The sequence below is a fragment of the Thunnus albacares genome, chromosome 9, assembly GCF_914725855.1.
Source record: "Thunnus albacares chromosome 9, fThuAlb1.1, whole genome shotgun sequence".
Classification (NCBI taxonomy): domain Eukaryota; kingdom Metazoa; phylum Chordata; class Actinopteri; order Scombriformes; family Scombridae; genus Thunnus; species Thunnus albacares.
The window spans coordinates 30,238,468-30,256,449 of record NC_058114.1 but is presented as its reverse complement, the minus strand read 5'-3'; the positions used below and the strand labels follow the sequence as shown (position 1 = coordinate 30,256,449).

The following is a 17,982-nucleotide window of genomic DNA, read 5'->3' as shown; positions in this document are numbered from 1 at the left end:
ATCACATAAGAGGTCCTGTCACTACAACCTAAATAAAGGGTAAAATCAGTGCTGTTAGCTGGCTTCTCATTTTTACATTTCATCAACATTTATTTTGTGAGTTATCCTAACTTTAGAATTAAAATCTTGACTGTTACTTAGTAAACATGCATTGCATGGGTTTGTTAGAGAGAAACCTTTGATACTTAAAAGGTTAGCAGGGATTGTTTGTTGTTCAAAAGACAAAGTGACAAGGCCAAAAAAGGATTTTAACGTTAGCTTGTCGTGCGTCATTTTCCAGCTCTGTATTGTATGTTGTAGCTAGATAACAGTTAAGTACTGACCAACAGCTAACACTAGTGGAAGGTAAATAATAGTCAGAGTTCCCCTGGACATTCAAAGCTAAACAGAAGCTATGTCTGTGAAATTATAACATTGGCTAATGTTAGCTAAGCAGCTAACATTCATATTTCTCATTTGTTTAGTGTAATCGAAAACTGAATTAGTTTTATGTGTAAGGTAATATGGCTAGCATCCAGTATCATATTTTAATATGATTTTTTCAGCACTCAACGGGTGTACAGTTTTAACAATGTTGTTTGTTGCTCCACTTGGATTGGATAATGAACCCATAGAAAAGTAGGAAAACACTGAAACACTGTTAAAATCACAACCTATTGAGCTCTGCTGTCCATGTTTAGTAAAACATCATTATATGTGCTCACCTCTCTCACTGCCAAGATACAGACCCCTTTCCTTTGTCTGCATGATTAGCTACTGGTCCCTCATTATGGAGGTGAAGACTGAACTTCCATTTCAAGCCTTTGTGACTACCACCTTTACTTCAGTCCACTACTCATATAAATGTCATGGCAGCTATAGAGCACACAGGCCACAGTAAGATCTAACAGGAATCACACACTCAGGGCCAAACCCAACAGGGCTGATACGTCCAGTGGTTACAGTTTGGAGGTCGGTAAGGAATCTCCGCATATGACTTTCCACATGCTCACCCCTTCCAGCCTCCTGACATCAGCCTGAAAGTGACTTTAACCAAGTGCACATCCTCCGTTTACTCTCTCCTGGTGTACTGTTGCACCACAGAAAGAAAATGACAGACCATTTATAAAACAGGAAGAGGAGCTAACTACAGTAAGCATAAGCTATTTCTGGAGGAGGATGTCTGCAAATAACAAAGAGCTGTCAAAATGTAACAGGTCCACAGTGGAATGAAATCACTTTAAAAATAAATAAAAATGACACTTTAGGCTATGTAGAGAAACTCCAAGTTTTACATCTGTGATCCCACCTGCTGTGACCCCTGCTGATGGTGCAGACGATCACACTCCATGTTTTAAGTTCCCCACCATGTCGCTGGTGTCGGCGCTGGGAAGGATTCCAAAACCACAATACACTTCTGCTATGGAACATTTGTTTCCTTTCAGGGGGGCGCAGGGCCCCAACATGCTCCTTCTACATTTTTCTGTCCTGCCACATTGCATGACAGTTTATTTTGGGAAGCGCAGGTTGGCACCTGAGACACAGAGCTGACAAAGCACTCAGTGTCACTTCAATGAGGCCAGTTGGTGCCATGACAATGCCTCTGGCCAAGCAATCCTACAAGATGGACAACACTGCGCTGAATATCTTGGCAAAGTAGGAAAAGAGGCATCAGCTGTTTGCACAATTTCATCTTCAGAGAGGAACAAAGCAAAACTCAAAATCTTAGACAGTTGCAGGAGGGATTTCACCTCAGATTATTGGACAGTAATAAAATCTGAACTGCGGTGATGGATTGTTTGCCAGTTCAGGGTGTTTCCCTGGCTTCTGCCCAGTGCATGCTGGGACTAATTCCAGCACATCCAGCTCCCTAAATAAGAGCAAGTGAGTGACTAAGTCAATGGCTGAAAGAATGAAAATCTGAATGTAAAAAAAAATAATTAAAAAAAAATTGTAGAAATCAGGGATAGATATCAGATTAAAGGGATGCAACTTCCCCCCCCAAAAAAATTGAACAAATGAAAACAAAAAGTAATTAATTAATTAATTAGTGTAGTTCATTCACGTGTAGTGTGTCAGTGTCAGTTTACATTTATTTTACGTCAGCAAACAGCCTTACATTTTACAAATAATTTTTAAAAATATTCAAGAAGCTCCTGAGTCAAATCTCATTTTGTCAACCAACTTTCTGCTATTTTTTTTTTTTAGCAAGCTAGCGACATTGTACACAGAACAACGCATGATACAGTCTCAAAACAAAAAATTACCTGACTGCATAACTGTAATGGAATTAGAGAAGGGTGATGGAAACAGAAACTTCTGTTTGCTGCTTCAGTACTCTCTGCTCCAATGCTAACTGTTAGCAAAGTTGGCTAAAACTACTTAGAGATATCATTAGCTACTACTAAAATATGTATTTTTATAATATTTTTCATAAATTACGTTATATGACGAACTTCTGTTGTAAAAAATGACATACAGCAGTCATAATAATGATAAGAATGAAAACATATTATATATTCTGTTTACATAATCACAGTGGATATGACTCAGTAATGCATTCCTTCTTTTTTTCTCTACAAGAATGATGTAAACTACGTTCACATCTACAGCAAAGATATAGACACTGTTTAGTTTCAGGCTTGTTTCTTAATAATTATCTCTCTGAACGTGTTTTTATCGGAGCTGGTGGAATGATAAAGAGATGAGTAGCAGCAGTGGAATTGCGGCCTGCATTAGCTCGGCCAATTATGAGCCTTCATGGAATGCTTAATGTTTCTCTGTGAGGAGGGTGGCTGATTAGCTGAGAGAGGAGTCAGTGGATCTTTGGATGCCATTACTGCCAGTCATTGAAAAAAAAAAAGTTACGATATACAGTGTTGATTTAAATTGAAATTGAACATTGCATGCTTTTAGGATAAACCCTATAGTTGTTTAGAAAATGTGATAACTTTTTCTACAGCAGGACTTTAGAGTTCACTTTCCCAGTAGTGGTTGATCTAACACTCAGAACCAAACAGCAAATGCATATCCTCTTTCTGATAATGCAGTGGCGACTGAGTGAAGATAAAATTACTGACTGGAGCGACTGCTTCAAAAACATACACGGACAAAAGCCTGTGTTCACACACTCATACATACCCACACACATACACACTTGTACTGTAAAGTGACAGAGCAACTGCTTTGCTGTGTTAAATATCAGATGCAAATGAAAAGAGAAAATCTATCATGACTCTAATGTGGCCTGATAGGAGGGGGCGCACTCTCTTCTGAGGAGCCGAGCGGTGTGAGGAGGGTGATGTATGGAGGAGCTGGATGAGAGGTGAAAAGCGTAGCGAGACGGACGAAGGGAGGGGTGGATTGCTGGGAGGGAAGAGAGGAGGAGGGGGGGGGGGGGGGGGCATGCAGTCCTGCCAGACTCCTGAGAGCCCAGGGCAAAAGTGGAATAAATGTTGATTAGTGTTGATTTTGTCCAACGAGCACCCGGCAACTGACAGTGGGACTAAGCTGCAGCGAAAGGGAACCATTAATCTTGGTCTGGTTTAAGTAGTGTATATTAATTTGTGTCATTTCCACTACGTGGAGAGAGGCCTCTCTCTCCCTCTCTCTTTTCTTTCTCCCTCCCTCCAGTGTTTGAAAGCTGTGGAAGCCAAGCCTCTTTCATAGCGAACATACAGTGGAAGCCTGGAGGTGGCGTCTGCAAGTAGCAGCAGGGGAGAGTGGAGGAAATGAGATTCCAAACACTACATTATGGAAAATGAACTCCTGGGGGGTTGGTATGACAACCACATTCAAATGTGCCATTGCATGTTCAATTTAACGTGCATAACAAATTTGCAGACTTGATTAAATTCGTAACATATTAAGGAGGCCGGTATAAAAAAAAGGCAGACCAAACCTGCAGGGACTGAGATTGCAAAGAGAGCCTTGAACGAGGTAAATGGCGGAACAGTGATATTTAAGCAATCGTTTCTCAGCATTGAGCACAGGAGTCGACATTCAGGTAAAAGATTGAGGCCCGCGCTCTTTTACAAGTCTACTTGGATCTTGCCTTCATTCTGTAATCTCCACACTGGCAGGGCTGCTCGGAGCTAAATGTAATTTTTCTGCAAACAGCATTTCAGTGGCCTTCAGCAAAGAAGGAAAAAAACATTAATCAGTTCAGAAACTTCGGAAAAATATATCAGTTAAAAACATAAAAATGATATACTGCTCATAGTCATTGCTTTTCACAAGGATGAGAGGAGACTATCATGGTAGAGAAACTTCTGGAAAAAAAAATAGATCACTTTCCTGGTACATGTGATGTCAGTGTTAATTAACAAACGCAGCACAGTAAGATTCCTATAATTAAGCTCCTTAATATGATTAACATGTATCAATTAGGTGACTGACAATTTGCATAATGTATAATGTAACCACATTGTTCTATACTGTAATGGTATTAACTCACCATTTACAATGCTGTCACTCACTCATGATTCTGTGATTAGGATTCTGCATCAAATACAGTAAAAAAAAAAAACTCAGTACAAGCCTTATGCTGGTTAATCAAAACACATTTTTCCCCACTTGTCTACATCCTCTGAGCAGAATTAGACTTTAGCTCTTCCTCTTTCTCGGTGGATGATTAAGCAGAGAGATTGGGGAAACAGCTGTGGTGGCGAGCTTGGCATTTCTCTCCCCCTCAATGCTGCTGTATCAGCAATGAAGAGGAAGGATAAGAGGGAGACAAAAGCAGCACGTATTAAAGAGTCGTCTCTCTGTCCGCCGAGAGAGGCACAGCCCCGTGACACAACGCTCGCTATCAGAGCAGACATCTACTGTACATCGAAGGTAACATTTACTGTCACTGCCTGCTGGTTTACACTTACACTGACTATGAACAAGCCCTACAAATTAGTTATTATGGATACTCCTTAAGATGCCTTTTTAATAATGATTAGCACCAATTAGCTATCCTGAACATGTGGAAAAAATTTCTTTTTGTTCTGTATTATGCAGGTATTTTTCCAATCTTTATTGAAGAGTTTGGTCTTTCAATTTGAGGGCATGAGCTATTGATTTCACATTCAGATTTTGTAATGCTTTCCCTCAAACTCCAATAGTCCCTGCTCGCGCTTAGATTTGTTCTGCTTCTGCTCAAACTGTATGCTTGCACTCACATATATTGTTGCTTGCACAGATTTCCTGCTCCAGCTTCAGCCCTTCTCTTCGCATTCAGGCTGCTTCTGTGCGCTTGTGTCCTTGATTCCAAAAGTCGTACAAGAAAGCAAGGGAAGTACATTTAATAAAGCCCTGGAGGGTGGGAGTGGATGAATGCGATTAAAGAGTAACCACCCATACAGGACGCTCTAAGAAGTAAGGGACGTAGGGGATCATTTCATCGGTCAACACTACACCTGACATTCTATTGGTTGAGAAATTTTGTCAGTTATTGCACAAAAAATCAGAAAGCAGAGGAGAAATCTGAGAGCAGACGTTTCACCAGCACACAGAAGCAGCCTGAGTGTGAGGAAAAGGGCTGAAGCTGGAGCAGGAAATCTGTGCAAGCAACAATATCCTTGTGTGCAAGCATACAGTTTGAGCAGAAGCAAAGCAAATCTAAGCGCAAGCAGGGACTATTTCAGTGCGAGGGCAGGGTTTGAGGGTTAAAAAAAATTACAAAATCTAAATGTGAAATCAATAAATCATGCTCTCAAATTGAAAGACCATGCTTGAATAAAGATAGGAAAGAAGTCCCATACTTGTATCACCAGATAAGTGCTGCAACTAATAATTAGAGCTGAAACAATTAGTTGATGAATGGATTAGTCAATCAACGGAAAATTAATCATTCTGATAATTAATAAATTGTTTCAGTCATTTTCCAACCATAATTACCAAACATTTCCTCGTTCCAGCTTCTAAATTGTGAGGTTTTGATGCTTTCCTTCTCTTATGTAATAGTAAATTTGATGTCTTTGGGTTTTAGACCTATGGTTGGCAAGCCGTATGAAAACGTCAAGAGTGAAAAAATCTTTCACTACTTTCCTAACCCTAACCCAAAAAATTATTCAGTAAATTGAGAAAAGAATCGTCAGATTCATTGATATTCAACTATTTTTCAATATATTTAACAAGATGGTACTGAATATAGCCACTTTGTTTTGCGCACCTCACTGACCTCACAAATCTTTGCTTATTTTACTTTCTTTGCATTATTTTCACCTCTAGAGTAGCTAGCTACTTTCTCCACTGGGACCCCCTGCTCACTCGAAAAGCTGAGGACCCAAAGACCACAGCAGTGTTACCATGAACGTGTCAGAGGCATGGCTGAAGGCAAGAAGAGCCGAGATGCCAGTGAGGCTGAGGTGTCGTGCCAGCCGACTCCCACTTCCCAGCATTCTGCTAGCCAACGAACAATCCCTGGATAACAAGCTCTGCACTTGAGAGCAAGGATCCCCTTCCAGCAGGAAACAAGGGATTGTAACATCATCTGCCGTACAGAGACTTGGTTGTCGGAAGAGATACCAGACTACGGCATCGTACCCTCGCAGTTCTCTGTGTTTCGTGTGGACCGGTCGAGAGAACTCTCTGGGAAAGGCAAGGGAGGGGGTGTATGTTTCGTCGTCAACAATGCTTGGTGTGACCCTTGGAACATTCATTCCCTCAACATTCATTCCCTCAAGCTGTTCTGCTCCCCAGACCTAGAATATCTCACGCTCCTGTTTTGGCCATTCTGGCTGCTTAGGGAGTTCCCAGCTATTGTTGGGACAGCTGTGTACATCTCGCCACAAACCAACATGGACCAGGAACTCAAGAAAATGTATGGGAAAAGCAGCAACATGGAAAACATGCACCTAGAGGCCACTTTCATTGTGGTTGGGGACTTCAACCAAGAGTCTCTGAGGAAAGTATTACCAAAATAATTTCACCACATTGATGTAAACACACGGGGAGATAGTTTACTAAATCACTGCTACTCTCCATTCTGCAATGTCTTCAAACCTCTCCTCCGTTTGGCAAATCGGATCATTCCTCCATCCTGCTCATGCCAGCCTGTAGGCAGAAGCTGAAGCAAACAGCACCCATTGTGAAGATGATCTACCGCTGGTCTGACCAATTAGATGCTGTATTACAGGACTGTTTTGATCACGTGGACTGGGAGATGTTCCGTGATTCATTAGATGACTATATCAAGTACGCAGAATTAGTCAAAGGAAGTGTGTTGTCCCCACAAAAACAGTCCAGGTGTATCCTAACCAGAAACCATGGATAAAAAGTACTGTACGAGCTGCATGTGACACTGCCTTCGCCTCCGAAGAGATAGCGGAGGGAAAAAAGCCAGTTACAACCTCAACAGTGATCATAGTGGCCAAATGGGTTAAGTGGTCATGACTAACGTAGTATGAGACAGGGACTACACACAATATTGGACTTTAAAGGGAGACCCAGCTGTGCAGCTAACGTCGCTGCCTCTCTCCTGGACAAAGCTGAATAGTTTTTACGCCCGTTTGGAGGTTGTTAACACCAACCTCCCGGAGAAAACCCCCACCACCGCCAACACGACCAACGCTCTGGTCATGGCATGCACAAGTTGTTCAAGCGCATCAGTGTTCACAAAGTGGCCTGGCCAGATGGCATCCCAGTTTGGGGGATGAGAGCGTGCACAGCGTAACTAGCTGGTGTGTTCATGGACATATTCAACCTCTCCCTTTCCATGCGTGTGGTCCCTTCCAGCTTCAAGTTATCCACCATTGTTCTGGTACCGAAAAAAGCAAGGTAACATGCTTAAATGACTGGCATCCTGTTGCCCTCACTCCCATAGGGAGGAAATGCTTTGAGAAGCATGTTAAAGACTTAATCTGTAGCACACCCTGGACCCTCACCGATTTGCTTACCGACAAAACAGATCCACAGATGATACTATAGCCACAACTCTCCACACCATCCTCACCCACCTGGAGAAGAGGAATTCTTATGTGAGGATGCTGTTCGTACAGTTCAGCATTCAACACCATGGTCCCCTCCCGACTCGACACCAAGCTTAGGGACCTAGAACTCAACCCCAGCCTGTGCAGCTGGATCCTGGACTTCCTGTCGGGTCAACACCAGGTGGTGAGGATGGGCTCCAGCACCTTTGCACCTCAACACAGGAGCCCCTCAGGGCTGTGTCCTGAGCCCCCTCCTCTATTTTCTGTACACCTATGACTGCATGGCCACGCACAGTTCCAACTTAGTAATTAAGTTTGCCAATGACATGACAGCAACAACACGGCCTACTGGACAGAGGTCAACAACCTGACACAATGGTGCCAGGAGAACAACCTCTCGCTCAACGTCGATGAGACCAAGGAGCTGATTGTGGACGACAGGAGGAGAGGAGAGAGGCTGGACTCCCTCGCCATCAACGGGTCTAGAGAGCCAGCAGCTTTAAGCTCCTCGGCATTCACATCACCAAGGACCTCACCTGGGACGAGCACACTGGCCATGTGGTGAAAAAGGCACAGCAATGCCTCTTTCAAGTTTGGCATGGGCCCAACATCCTACGGGTCTTGGGCTCCATGCCAAACCCAAACCAAGAGCATCCTGACTAGATGCATCACTGCCTGGTATAGGAACTGCACTGCCCTCAACCACAAAGCACTGCAGAGGGTCGTGCAGACAGCCCAAAGCACCAGTGGATGTGAGCTTCCCTCCATCCAGGACATTCACAATGGACGGTGTGTCAGTAAAGCCCACAGGATTATCAAAGACCCCAGCTACCACAACCACGGACTGTTTCAGCTGCTGCCGTTTGGCAAGTGGTACCACAGCCTCAAGGCCCGGACCAGCAGGCTTTTTTCCACCAAGCAGTTTTTTCCACCAAGCAACCAGGTTTATGAATAATGGACACTAACGGCCTGTTGCCTGTCTGTCTGTGACACACACACACACACATACACACACACACACACACACACACACACACGCACACACAGACGTAGCTGTGCATACAGAAACATACAAAAACATGCAACTAAATATATATATATATATATATATATATATGTATATATATATATACATATATATATATATGCACATTTATTAAGGCAGGACCAACACACACACAGCATTTCACACACACTATACATTATTTATATTATTTATATTTATATTTTATTGTCTTTTTTAGTACTACTTTCCTAGTACTATTTTATTACACACACACACACACACACACACACACACACCATTTTACACACATTATACATTATTTATATTATTTATATCTTAATTTTATTGTATTTTTTAGTACTACTTTTCTAGTACTATTTTTTGTACACACACTCAGCATTTTACACACACTATACATTATTCATATTATTTATATTTTTATTGTATTGTATTTTTTACTACTGCAATGGAAAGGAGACGAAACCCAAGAATTTTAATCTTGTACTGTACTTGTATAATGGGATGTAACAATTAAGGAATCTTGAATCTTGATACTGATAATGGATGGCTGCACCCTACTTGATTGTTTTCAATCTTGATTAATCTGTCAATGATTTTTTCCATTAACACATTAATTGCCTACTCTTAATCTATATACGTGGGGCTGAAACTAACAATTATTGTCTTTATTGATTAGTCTGCCTATCGTTTTCTCTATTAATTGTTTGTTCTATAAAATATCAGAAAATAGTGAAAAGTACCCATCACGGTTTCCAAAAGCCCTGGGTGATGTCTTCAAATGTCTTGTTTTGTCTGAGCTGGAAGAAGTGAATGTTTGGCAATTTTGCTAAAAAAAAAAAAAATCAAATTAATAGCAGATTAATTTTCTGTTGACTGACTAATTGACTAATTGTTTCAGCTCTATATAAATGTGAATGGCAATCAAAAGTTCCCAGAGCCCAAGGGGTCATCTTCAAATGTCTTGTTTTGTCTGTCCAACAGACCAAAGCCCCAACTACTAGACTGTATTAAAGTTAAAGTTGAAATCAAACCAGTCTGCTTCAAAGTGTTTATTCAGTGACGTGCAGGACTGAGCTCAGTTCAGCCTCTGTAATACAAAAAGGCAGATGCCAAACATCTGAATGGACTGACAAGTCAATTTAGTGTAGGCTTCTATGCACCTTCCATAATCAGACCTCTGGCTCATTTCATCCTGTCAAACACTACTCGGCTGCCCTCTGTAAAACACCCTATTTTCACCCTTCAAAAAATAACATTACATCACTCGGCTAGTCATTTTTATAAATGGAGGATCCCCTAGGCTTGAAACCTTACACTATACAAACACAGGCCACAAGAAAGCTGGCCTTTTGTTGAGGTTGAGAGGAAAAAAATTAAACAGCAAGTCAGAGTAGTACATTTACTGAGCAGCTCAGTCAAGGATTGGTTTTGTTTGACACTGCTAGAGATTTATGATGTTGGTGAAGTGTTTACAGAGGTCAAGGCAGCTCATTTTCCAAATCAGTTTGTCAAGCATTTGCTTATCTAAAGAGGCCTTTTCATCAATCATAAAAAACTGATGGTGAAAACTCAAAGAAAACAGTCCACCTTAAAAATATCAGTTCTTATAGATAAACGGATGGGTAGAGAGTGAGAATATTTAGATGAAGCTGCGTCATATTATTTGATATCATGGCCTAATAGCAGCAGAGTCAAATTGTTTGGATATACTTTTGGAAAGTCTCTGTGAGAACCTCTCCTAATAGATTACACCAGCGTTGCTAGGCTGTACGGTAACACAGACAAACCAAAACTACAGCTGTTTTTACCTTTGCTCCACATTTTGGACACATAAAGTAATATAATTAATATGATTCAATATATTTTTATGCTTCATCTCTTCTTGGGAATGCACTATGCCACACACACACTCACACACACACACAGAGTTGTGCGCAGCGTCTGAAAAACAGAATTCCTTTGATGTAAAAAAGACAACCAAAATATGCCTGGAATGAAACTGTGTGAAAACTAAGCCAATCTGTCAAAAAAAAAGAAAAAAAGAAGAAAAAAAAAATCGAGGCATTGGTTTAAATTAAGTGTTCCTTCCTTCTCCTTTCCTCCCGGGTGTCGCTGCACCATTGTGCTTGTTTATACTGCACAATATTTCTGTTGGCCATCCCTCACTTCATCCCAGTAAAAATACACAGAGTAGGTCAGAAGTTCAGGCCCTAGATCAACACTGGCATTGTGTCCTGCAGGTGCTGTCAGCTGCTCCAGGGACAGCCAGGGATGGAAAATATACACATGCAAGCAGCAGCTCTGTGGATACACACTGTCTCTACACTGAGATGGTACTTGGGACAAAGTTACAGTGGCACAACTACAGCTTCGAGGAGTTACTAAAGCTGTTATAGCACAAAATGAAAATGAGACATTTTGTGAAACAGCAAAGTCAATAACAGCTAAAGTTGTATGTAAAAATAATAATTGGGTGTAAGTCACTCAAACTAATTCTCCCAAGTCATGATTTTATTCATTTTCAGCTTTCCATCAAGGCCAATAGGTCTTGTATACAGAAATAAAACCTTCTTTCATTAATACACTGCCAACTGTAATACATTAGAAAAGTAAAATAACATTTACTCGGCTTTACCCAGGCTATCACAACTAAAGTATAATTTCATTACGAAAACTTAAACCAATACTGAATTTGAAATACAATACAATACGATTAAAAATGAAAGAAGTGTCAAACATTTAATAACCCTCGTCAGCTAGATGAAGTATGTTTTAACTCAATTTCTAAAGGAGACAAAGCCACCAGAGGGAGCAACAAGCGGCGACTTCTAAAAATTTTAAGTCATTTAATATTGATGTTCAGTACAGAACTGGCATCTTTATTTGAGATGTAATCAAAAAAATACTAGTTCATAATATCACCAGTTAAGTCGAGGTGTGTACCAACTAGCCAGTGGCAGTAAACTTCACAACATCTTGAGCTCTGAGGAGGAGGAAAATATTTTTTAAAAAATATTGAAAACAATTGATAATCAAGTCCATGTGCAACTCCAGTCATACAGTATGTTCTCTATTTGATGAGTGAACCTCAAGAAGCAGGAAGTGAAAACAGGACACTGCATTATGTGTTTTCTTTCGTGCAGGTAAAAGAAACACTTTTCTGACAGGTTTGCTATGTCGACATGGATCTTTTTAACACTCCATCTTTTATTTACTCTAAACCTGACAGTACTGCCGAGGTGTTGAGATTGGTAAAGATGAAACAGTGTTTGAGGCACAATTACTGTGTAGTGATCGTGATGATTTTTATGCCATGACAGCAAGTGCACAAAAGCAAAGAGAGGACTTATAGTATGAAGAGTATAAAAATATGTTTAGTTAAACATCCAAATAAACTGAATTAGAGAAGCACTATAAATTGCAGTAAATGTCAAAGGTTTCTCACTTAACCTTACAACAAAGCTAACTGGATAAAAATTGAAGTCTACAACAAGACAAGCACCATATCTCTTGTGTAAAGCTCCATAAGCTGCACCTTGTATTAGGTTGCCAGCTGAAAGAGAGAAGAATGGGTGTGCAGGCAGGAAGAGGTCCAAGTTACTTTGTACTCTCAGCAGAGCCGAACTTTGGATGAACTCCGAGAAGCGCCAGGGAGTAAAACACTATGCATAACTGTGTCACTCCCCCTCCAAAAACCTACCAAGACAACAAAAAAGAAGAGCGAGCCAGCAGGCTTCAAAAGGCCCCCTGCTCTCTCCTGAGGCAGTGGCCAATTCAAGATAAACTGCCGGGCTTGGGGGTAGGCAGCGAGGTGAACTTCAATGAAAACCTCAATGAAAACATCGATGAAAGCACCAGGCGAGGGTCGGGATCGCACACACAAGAAACAATATAAACAGCGCCAGTCATCACCGCCACAAAGGTCAAGTATGAGCAAGAGCAACTTTGGAGACAATGAAAACAATATCTTCTTCATCCTCCATCCATTCCATTTGATTTCATGCACTAATAAGTGTGAAACATACAGAAAGAACTGCCTCTCGCGGTAAACTGCCATGCCTTGGCAACTCAATATCTCAGCTGTGTAAGTTTTGAAGAGTCCTATAGCACATCTGTGTGAAGACAGGAAAATAAAAGATGAGATGCACGCTATCAGTCTGAAGTGCACTGAATTCTATCTGTGCCAATTTCAAAAATGTCACCAGGAAAATGATTTGGAAACATGACTTACGCCTCCTATGTTACGTTATTTCTCTCCTAGCAATTATTCTGCTGACACGCTCTCTCACAACTGCTTTAATAGACACACAATACAGAATAGAAAGAGACGTGCTCACCAGACTTGACAGTTAACTCACAAGGGGAGACATGAACATGCTTGTGACAATTTTGCTCAATACTCTCTATTATTCCACAATAGCATAAAAAAACCCCTCTTTCATATTTTGACACAATAATTGATAAGGACTGCTTGAGGTAATTGTCCACTGTTCCTAAAAATAGTTAAAACACGCAGACTTTATGGCTACAGGAGGAAACACATGTCTTACATGTCAGTGAAATTTATATGGTGAATTGTGTTGTGACTGATCAGGTTGTCCAATGTGAATTTTAGCCTGAATAGCAATTTACCCTCTGATGATAAAATAGCCCACACAGAGCTGCTGCTGTGCCTCTCTGGAATTTTTTTTTATGTTCTTTTAGTGAAAAATACTGTGTGTACGATTGTATCTATCCTACCTGTTTAAAGAGACTTACGGTATGTCTTGCAAGCATGAAGACAACAGCGGTGCAGTGTTTGTTGTTGTGGTATAGGTCGTCTTATTAGAGCACAGAATAAATAGGAACTTACCCGTTTTTTCTTTGATTTCACACAAGACATTGAAAAGAGCTGGCTTCATTCTGTGACAGTTCAGAGCGTGTTTCCTGAAACAGAAAAGTGGCTTCATGAGCAAACCACTAAAAATGTTTTCAAGCTCTGAAATTACTGGACAACAAGGTTACCTTATATTGTTTGAATTTATATTTGTTTGACTACATGTTGCAGTTCAATTACAGGCACAAATATTACAGCTACTTAATAAACACCTGTATATATACACGTGCTGCAGCTTCTTTGTTGTAACCTATATCCATTATACCTGTGTGCATAGTTACTGATGAAGACATTTATTTATTATTTATGTACTCTCCTGTTATCATATTATATAATAGATATAAAATGCTTTTTTGACCAACTACATTAAAAAACTTAACATTTAAATGTTTAATTTTTGACATGTTAATGTGGATAACGCAATATGGATGAAATCTTGAATTATGTATCATAAGTAAGAAAGTTAGACTGCATTTGTTCATACAGTGTGGACTGTTACTCAGTAATTACATTTCATATGTAGAGAATAAAATCGCAAATATATTTGCGTTGACCAATAAATAGAGCGTGACTGTATTAAGGTGTTAAGATGAAAGTGAGCGACACGTTGGCATGTAACTGTAATAAACGCCATATTCAAACACTTTTATCTTCTCTTTAAGGAGCTCGGATGTTGAGTTATTTGAATGTGAAGTAAACTATGATTTGCAGGCATGCCAACGTTGTTCTCCACAGTTTAGTACAAGGCTGCACAAGGCGCGTAACATTTATAGTTTCATCTACACTGCACTGCATTGTAAATTTAATTTTTAAATATATTTTTTAAATTTTTCTTTTTGCTTTCTTTTTTAATTGGTCCTAGTTTGCCGCCTCCTCCTCCTCCTCCTGACAGCGGAAGATGAGGCTGAATCGGCGCACAGCTTTTACCTGGCTTGGGCTTCGTCCAGACTTTGATCTGTGATGGTCATAATTTGCTGTAAAATGTCTCCAATGTCCTGTTTTCTTCCGTCGCCGTCCGTTCCTCCGGTGCCTTCCTGCATATGCTGCGGCAGGCCGGGGTGCCCTGCCATGCCTACCCCCGTGTGAGAGTGCATCAACCTCGGCTGCTCGTCCATCTCTTCTTCCCTCTATCTAATTCTCTGTGGCGCTCTCGCTGCTGAAATCCTGCAAAAATACATAAAAGAAAAAAAAAGGAGGGGAAAAAATCCCGGCGGTGCTTTAATATTTGCGCCGCGCACCCGGTTCTTCCTCGCAGGGGCTTTTTTTTTTTTTTTTTTTTTTTTTTTTACTGGCGCTGCTGGCCAAACAGAGAGGGGGAATCGGAGGTGGGAAAGCGGAGAAACGGACCTCCTGCTCTCTGGCTCTCTCTCTCTCAGCTGGTCGGAGCTGAATGTGAAATCTGATCTGAACTGCTGCTGCCTTCACTGGAGTAGGGTGTGCGTAAAAAAAAAGAGAGATAGGCTGCTGGTTTCTACTACTAACATGAACTAGGACACGATTTCATGTAATGTGGCGCAGTGATCCAAAAACCCCTCTTCCTGCCAAATTACAAAAAAGTGGCTGTGAGATATAAGAAGTGTGGATTTATTTCACTCACTCCATCCTCCTGCTTTTGTCATGTACAGTACAGGCTGGGCAGGCAGCGGCGTAGCAAGGAGCATGAGAGTCAGACTCCGCCTACGCGACATGATTGGGAATATAAGACCATTTAGCCCCACCTTGAGGTGCCTCTCATGAAACGTCGATCATTGGACTGTAAAGGTGGGATGCAGAGGAGAAGCTGGGAGATGTGGCTGCTGCCTTACAAGCAGGGAAACGGTACAGAGTGACAACACAGTGATGGATAGAGCCTGAACTCCAAATAAATAATAGTGGCTGACACAAGAGGTCTGCTTTAGTCTCCCCTTCTGACCTCAGCAAGAGCCCCCACTGGCTCCACAGGAGACCATTTCATTTCCATGCTGTGCCAAGATATAAGGTACACTAATCAAAACTATTGGCCAGCCCTTTCATTTGTTAAAATTAGTGCTTAGATAATGTGCTTAAAGATTTGTGGCAACAAAAATCCATCCAGTGATAGATATCTTGCTAAAAACACCTTTGTGATGTCATAAATATTTCATGTTGATATTACATGATATGATAAACAGAATCCGACAGTAAAACACGCTTGTTTTGTTGCAGCAGGCAGTGGAGCATCGACTTTGTTCATTCATTTTCAGGTATGTTGCAGGGCTCCGCTTGGCTGACTTTGGCAGGGTCCTCCTAATGTAAGGCGGTGACCCATGTTGCGCAGCCAAGCAGCAAGGCCCGAGTGTGTCTGGCCAGGCTGAAAAGTGCCCTTCAGGCCCAGCGCTGCCTCACTGCCGCTGCTCTCCTCCGCCACTGAGAGCCATTCAGAGGGAAGAGAGGAGGAGGAAGAGGAGGAGGGGCAAAAAAAAAAGCTTCAGTGTGCAACTAAAGTATGAACAGTGCTGTGCAAATCACCAGCCTGGATGTATACGTGTGTGACACACAAAATAAGGAACGTAGTGTTTGTAAATACCTCAGAGTGCCGCAGTGTTGTGTTGCGAGCAGCTTAAAATCAAACAAGAGTAAAATGAGATGTTGATGACTGCTAGCTGACACTGGCTCTTTGTAACCAATGCATTGTTCACAAAAATACAGTTGTTATAGTGAAATGGCTTGTTAACACATAATTGAATATATATTATTGCTACATATTGAATAGATTTAAAGCCTGTGAAAGCCTGGTTTCAAATTTTAAGTATCACTTTATAACACTAATGGTGCCCTGTGGAGTTTTCCTGTAAACAAAGTTTACAAGTGTTACTCACCAAAACACATTGTGTCCTTAAGCTCTAATAAAAACAAAAAACATGTTGAATGCATTTCCTCTCTCATAAAACCTTTACAAAGCTGATCTTTTTGGATCATCTTGAAGCCTGCATTGTTTACGTCTATGTTTACTTGTTACCAATCTTCTTCTTCCCTTTGGTTGATTGCTACGTTTCTTGGCCAGAGTATATCAGTAGAATAATGTGAAATCATTGGCAGGAATGTGTATCGTGTCACCGATGTGCTAGTGTGAATGCATGTGTGTCCAATCAAAAACTCCACACGGTATCTTTAAGTATTTATGACTAAATAAACAGAAATCAAAGTTTGGCAAAAAAAAACATTGTCAGATATTATTTATTAAGAGAACACTCAAAAATTCGGGCTATTGTCTCAACTCTCGTCTCATGGGTTTGTTTTAAATGTTGCTTAATCATGATTGTTGCACAGAAGTATGTGACATCACCTCATTTCAAAACAGTGAGAAGAGCACAAACAAAAACACAAACACATCTGAAATAACCAACACTGTTCCAACTTTGGCAGAGAGTTGTATAGGACCCACTCACAGTGACAGTCTGACTGAGAATATAGGTTTTCAGGGCCTTTATATGTTCAAAGACTAATTTGAGATTGAAAAGCTACCAGATTGTTCATGCTTCAATTCTGAAACTTGAAACTCCTGATAAGTGACAGGCTCCATATGCAAACACTCCCGAATACAATAAAAACACTATTGTACCATCTTATTAAGTCTAATTCATAATAAAAACATTTCTTGATTGATATTAAACTGCAGATTTTTCTTCCTTACAATTTAAACTATACAACAGGGATGCACCCATTGGAATTCCTCTGTACAACTATTAGCATATATGAGTTTGAGGTGTAGCAGCAGTGACATCTCAGACTGTCTTCTGAGCCTCAGGTGGAGCTGCAGCGCAATCCTGGGGCTAGGTACTCTCCCTGTAGGAGCTCCTGTGAAGCACCGGCTATGTAAATTGGGAGCAGAATATGTATGATGGATAATGGTAAGTGTGGTAAGTTTCCCTGCCATCTGCTCAGTAGTAGAATAATGAGAATACCTGAGGGGGTCTCTGTTACACCAACATCCATATGACTCCCCAACATCTGCTAAGTTACGTTAGCAGGGCATTTAGAAATCTAAATATATGCTGATACTTTCAGTCTACATGGCAAGGCAAACAAATCACAGAGCTGGCAGTGATCTTCATCCATTCATTGCCAGGCTGATATATGATCAGCTACTCACTAGTGATAAAACAGGAAATGCTAATAGACGTCCTGTAAAATGGTTAATTTGCAGCAGAGACGTAAGCGAT

At 40.9% G+C, this 17,982-nt stretch overlaps 1 protein-coding gene across 4 annotated transcripts in view; it reads right to left on the bottom strand.

Moving 5' to 3' along the window:
* The window catches only part of LOC122988706 (pre-B-cell leukemia transcription factor 1), a 65,866-nt gene extending 50,108 nt beyond the window's left edge, over positions 1-15,758 (bottom strand). For 2 of the 4 annotated variants that reach the window (XM_044361224.1, XM_044361222.1), the window contains exons 1-2: positions 14,729-15,758; positions 13,778-13,851 (exon numbers count right to left, since the gene is read on the bottom strand). In XM_044361224.1, the coding sequence (XP_044217159.1) occupies positions 13,778-13,851; positions 14,729-14,916 (262 nt within the window). In that variant the 5' untranslated portion in view covers positions 14,917-15,758. Of the gene's footprint in view, positions 1-1,288; positions 1,310-13,777; positions 13,852-14,728 lie in introns of those variants that run through there. The other 2 variants (XM_044361221.1, XM_044361225.1) reach the window with 2 other exon arrangements.
* Positions 15,759-17,982: the final 2,224 nt, after the last annotated feature.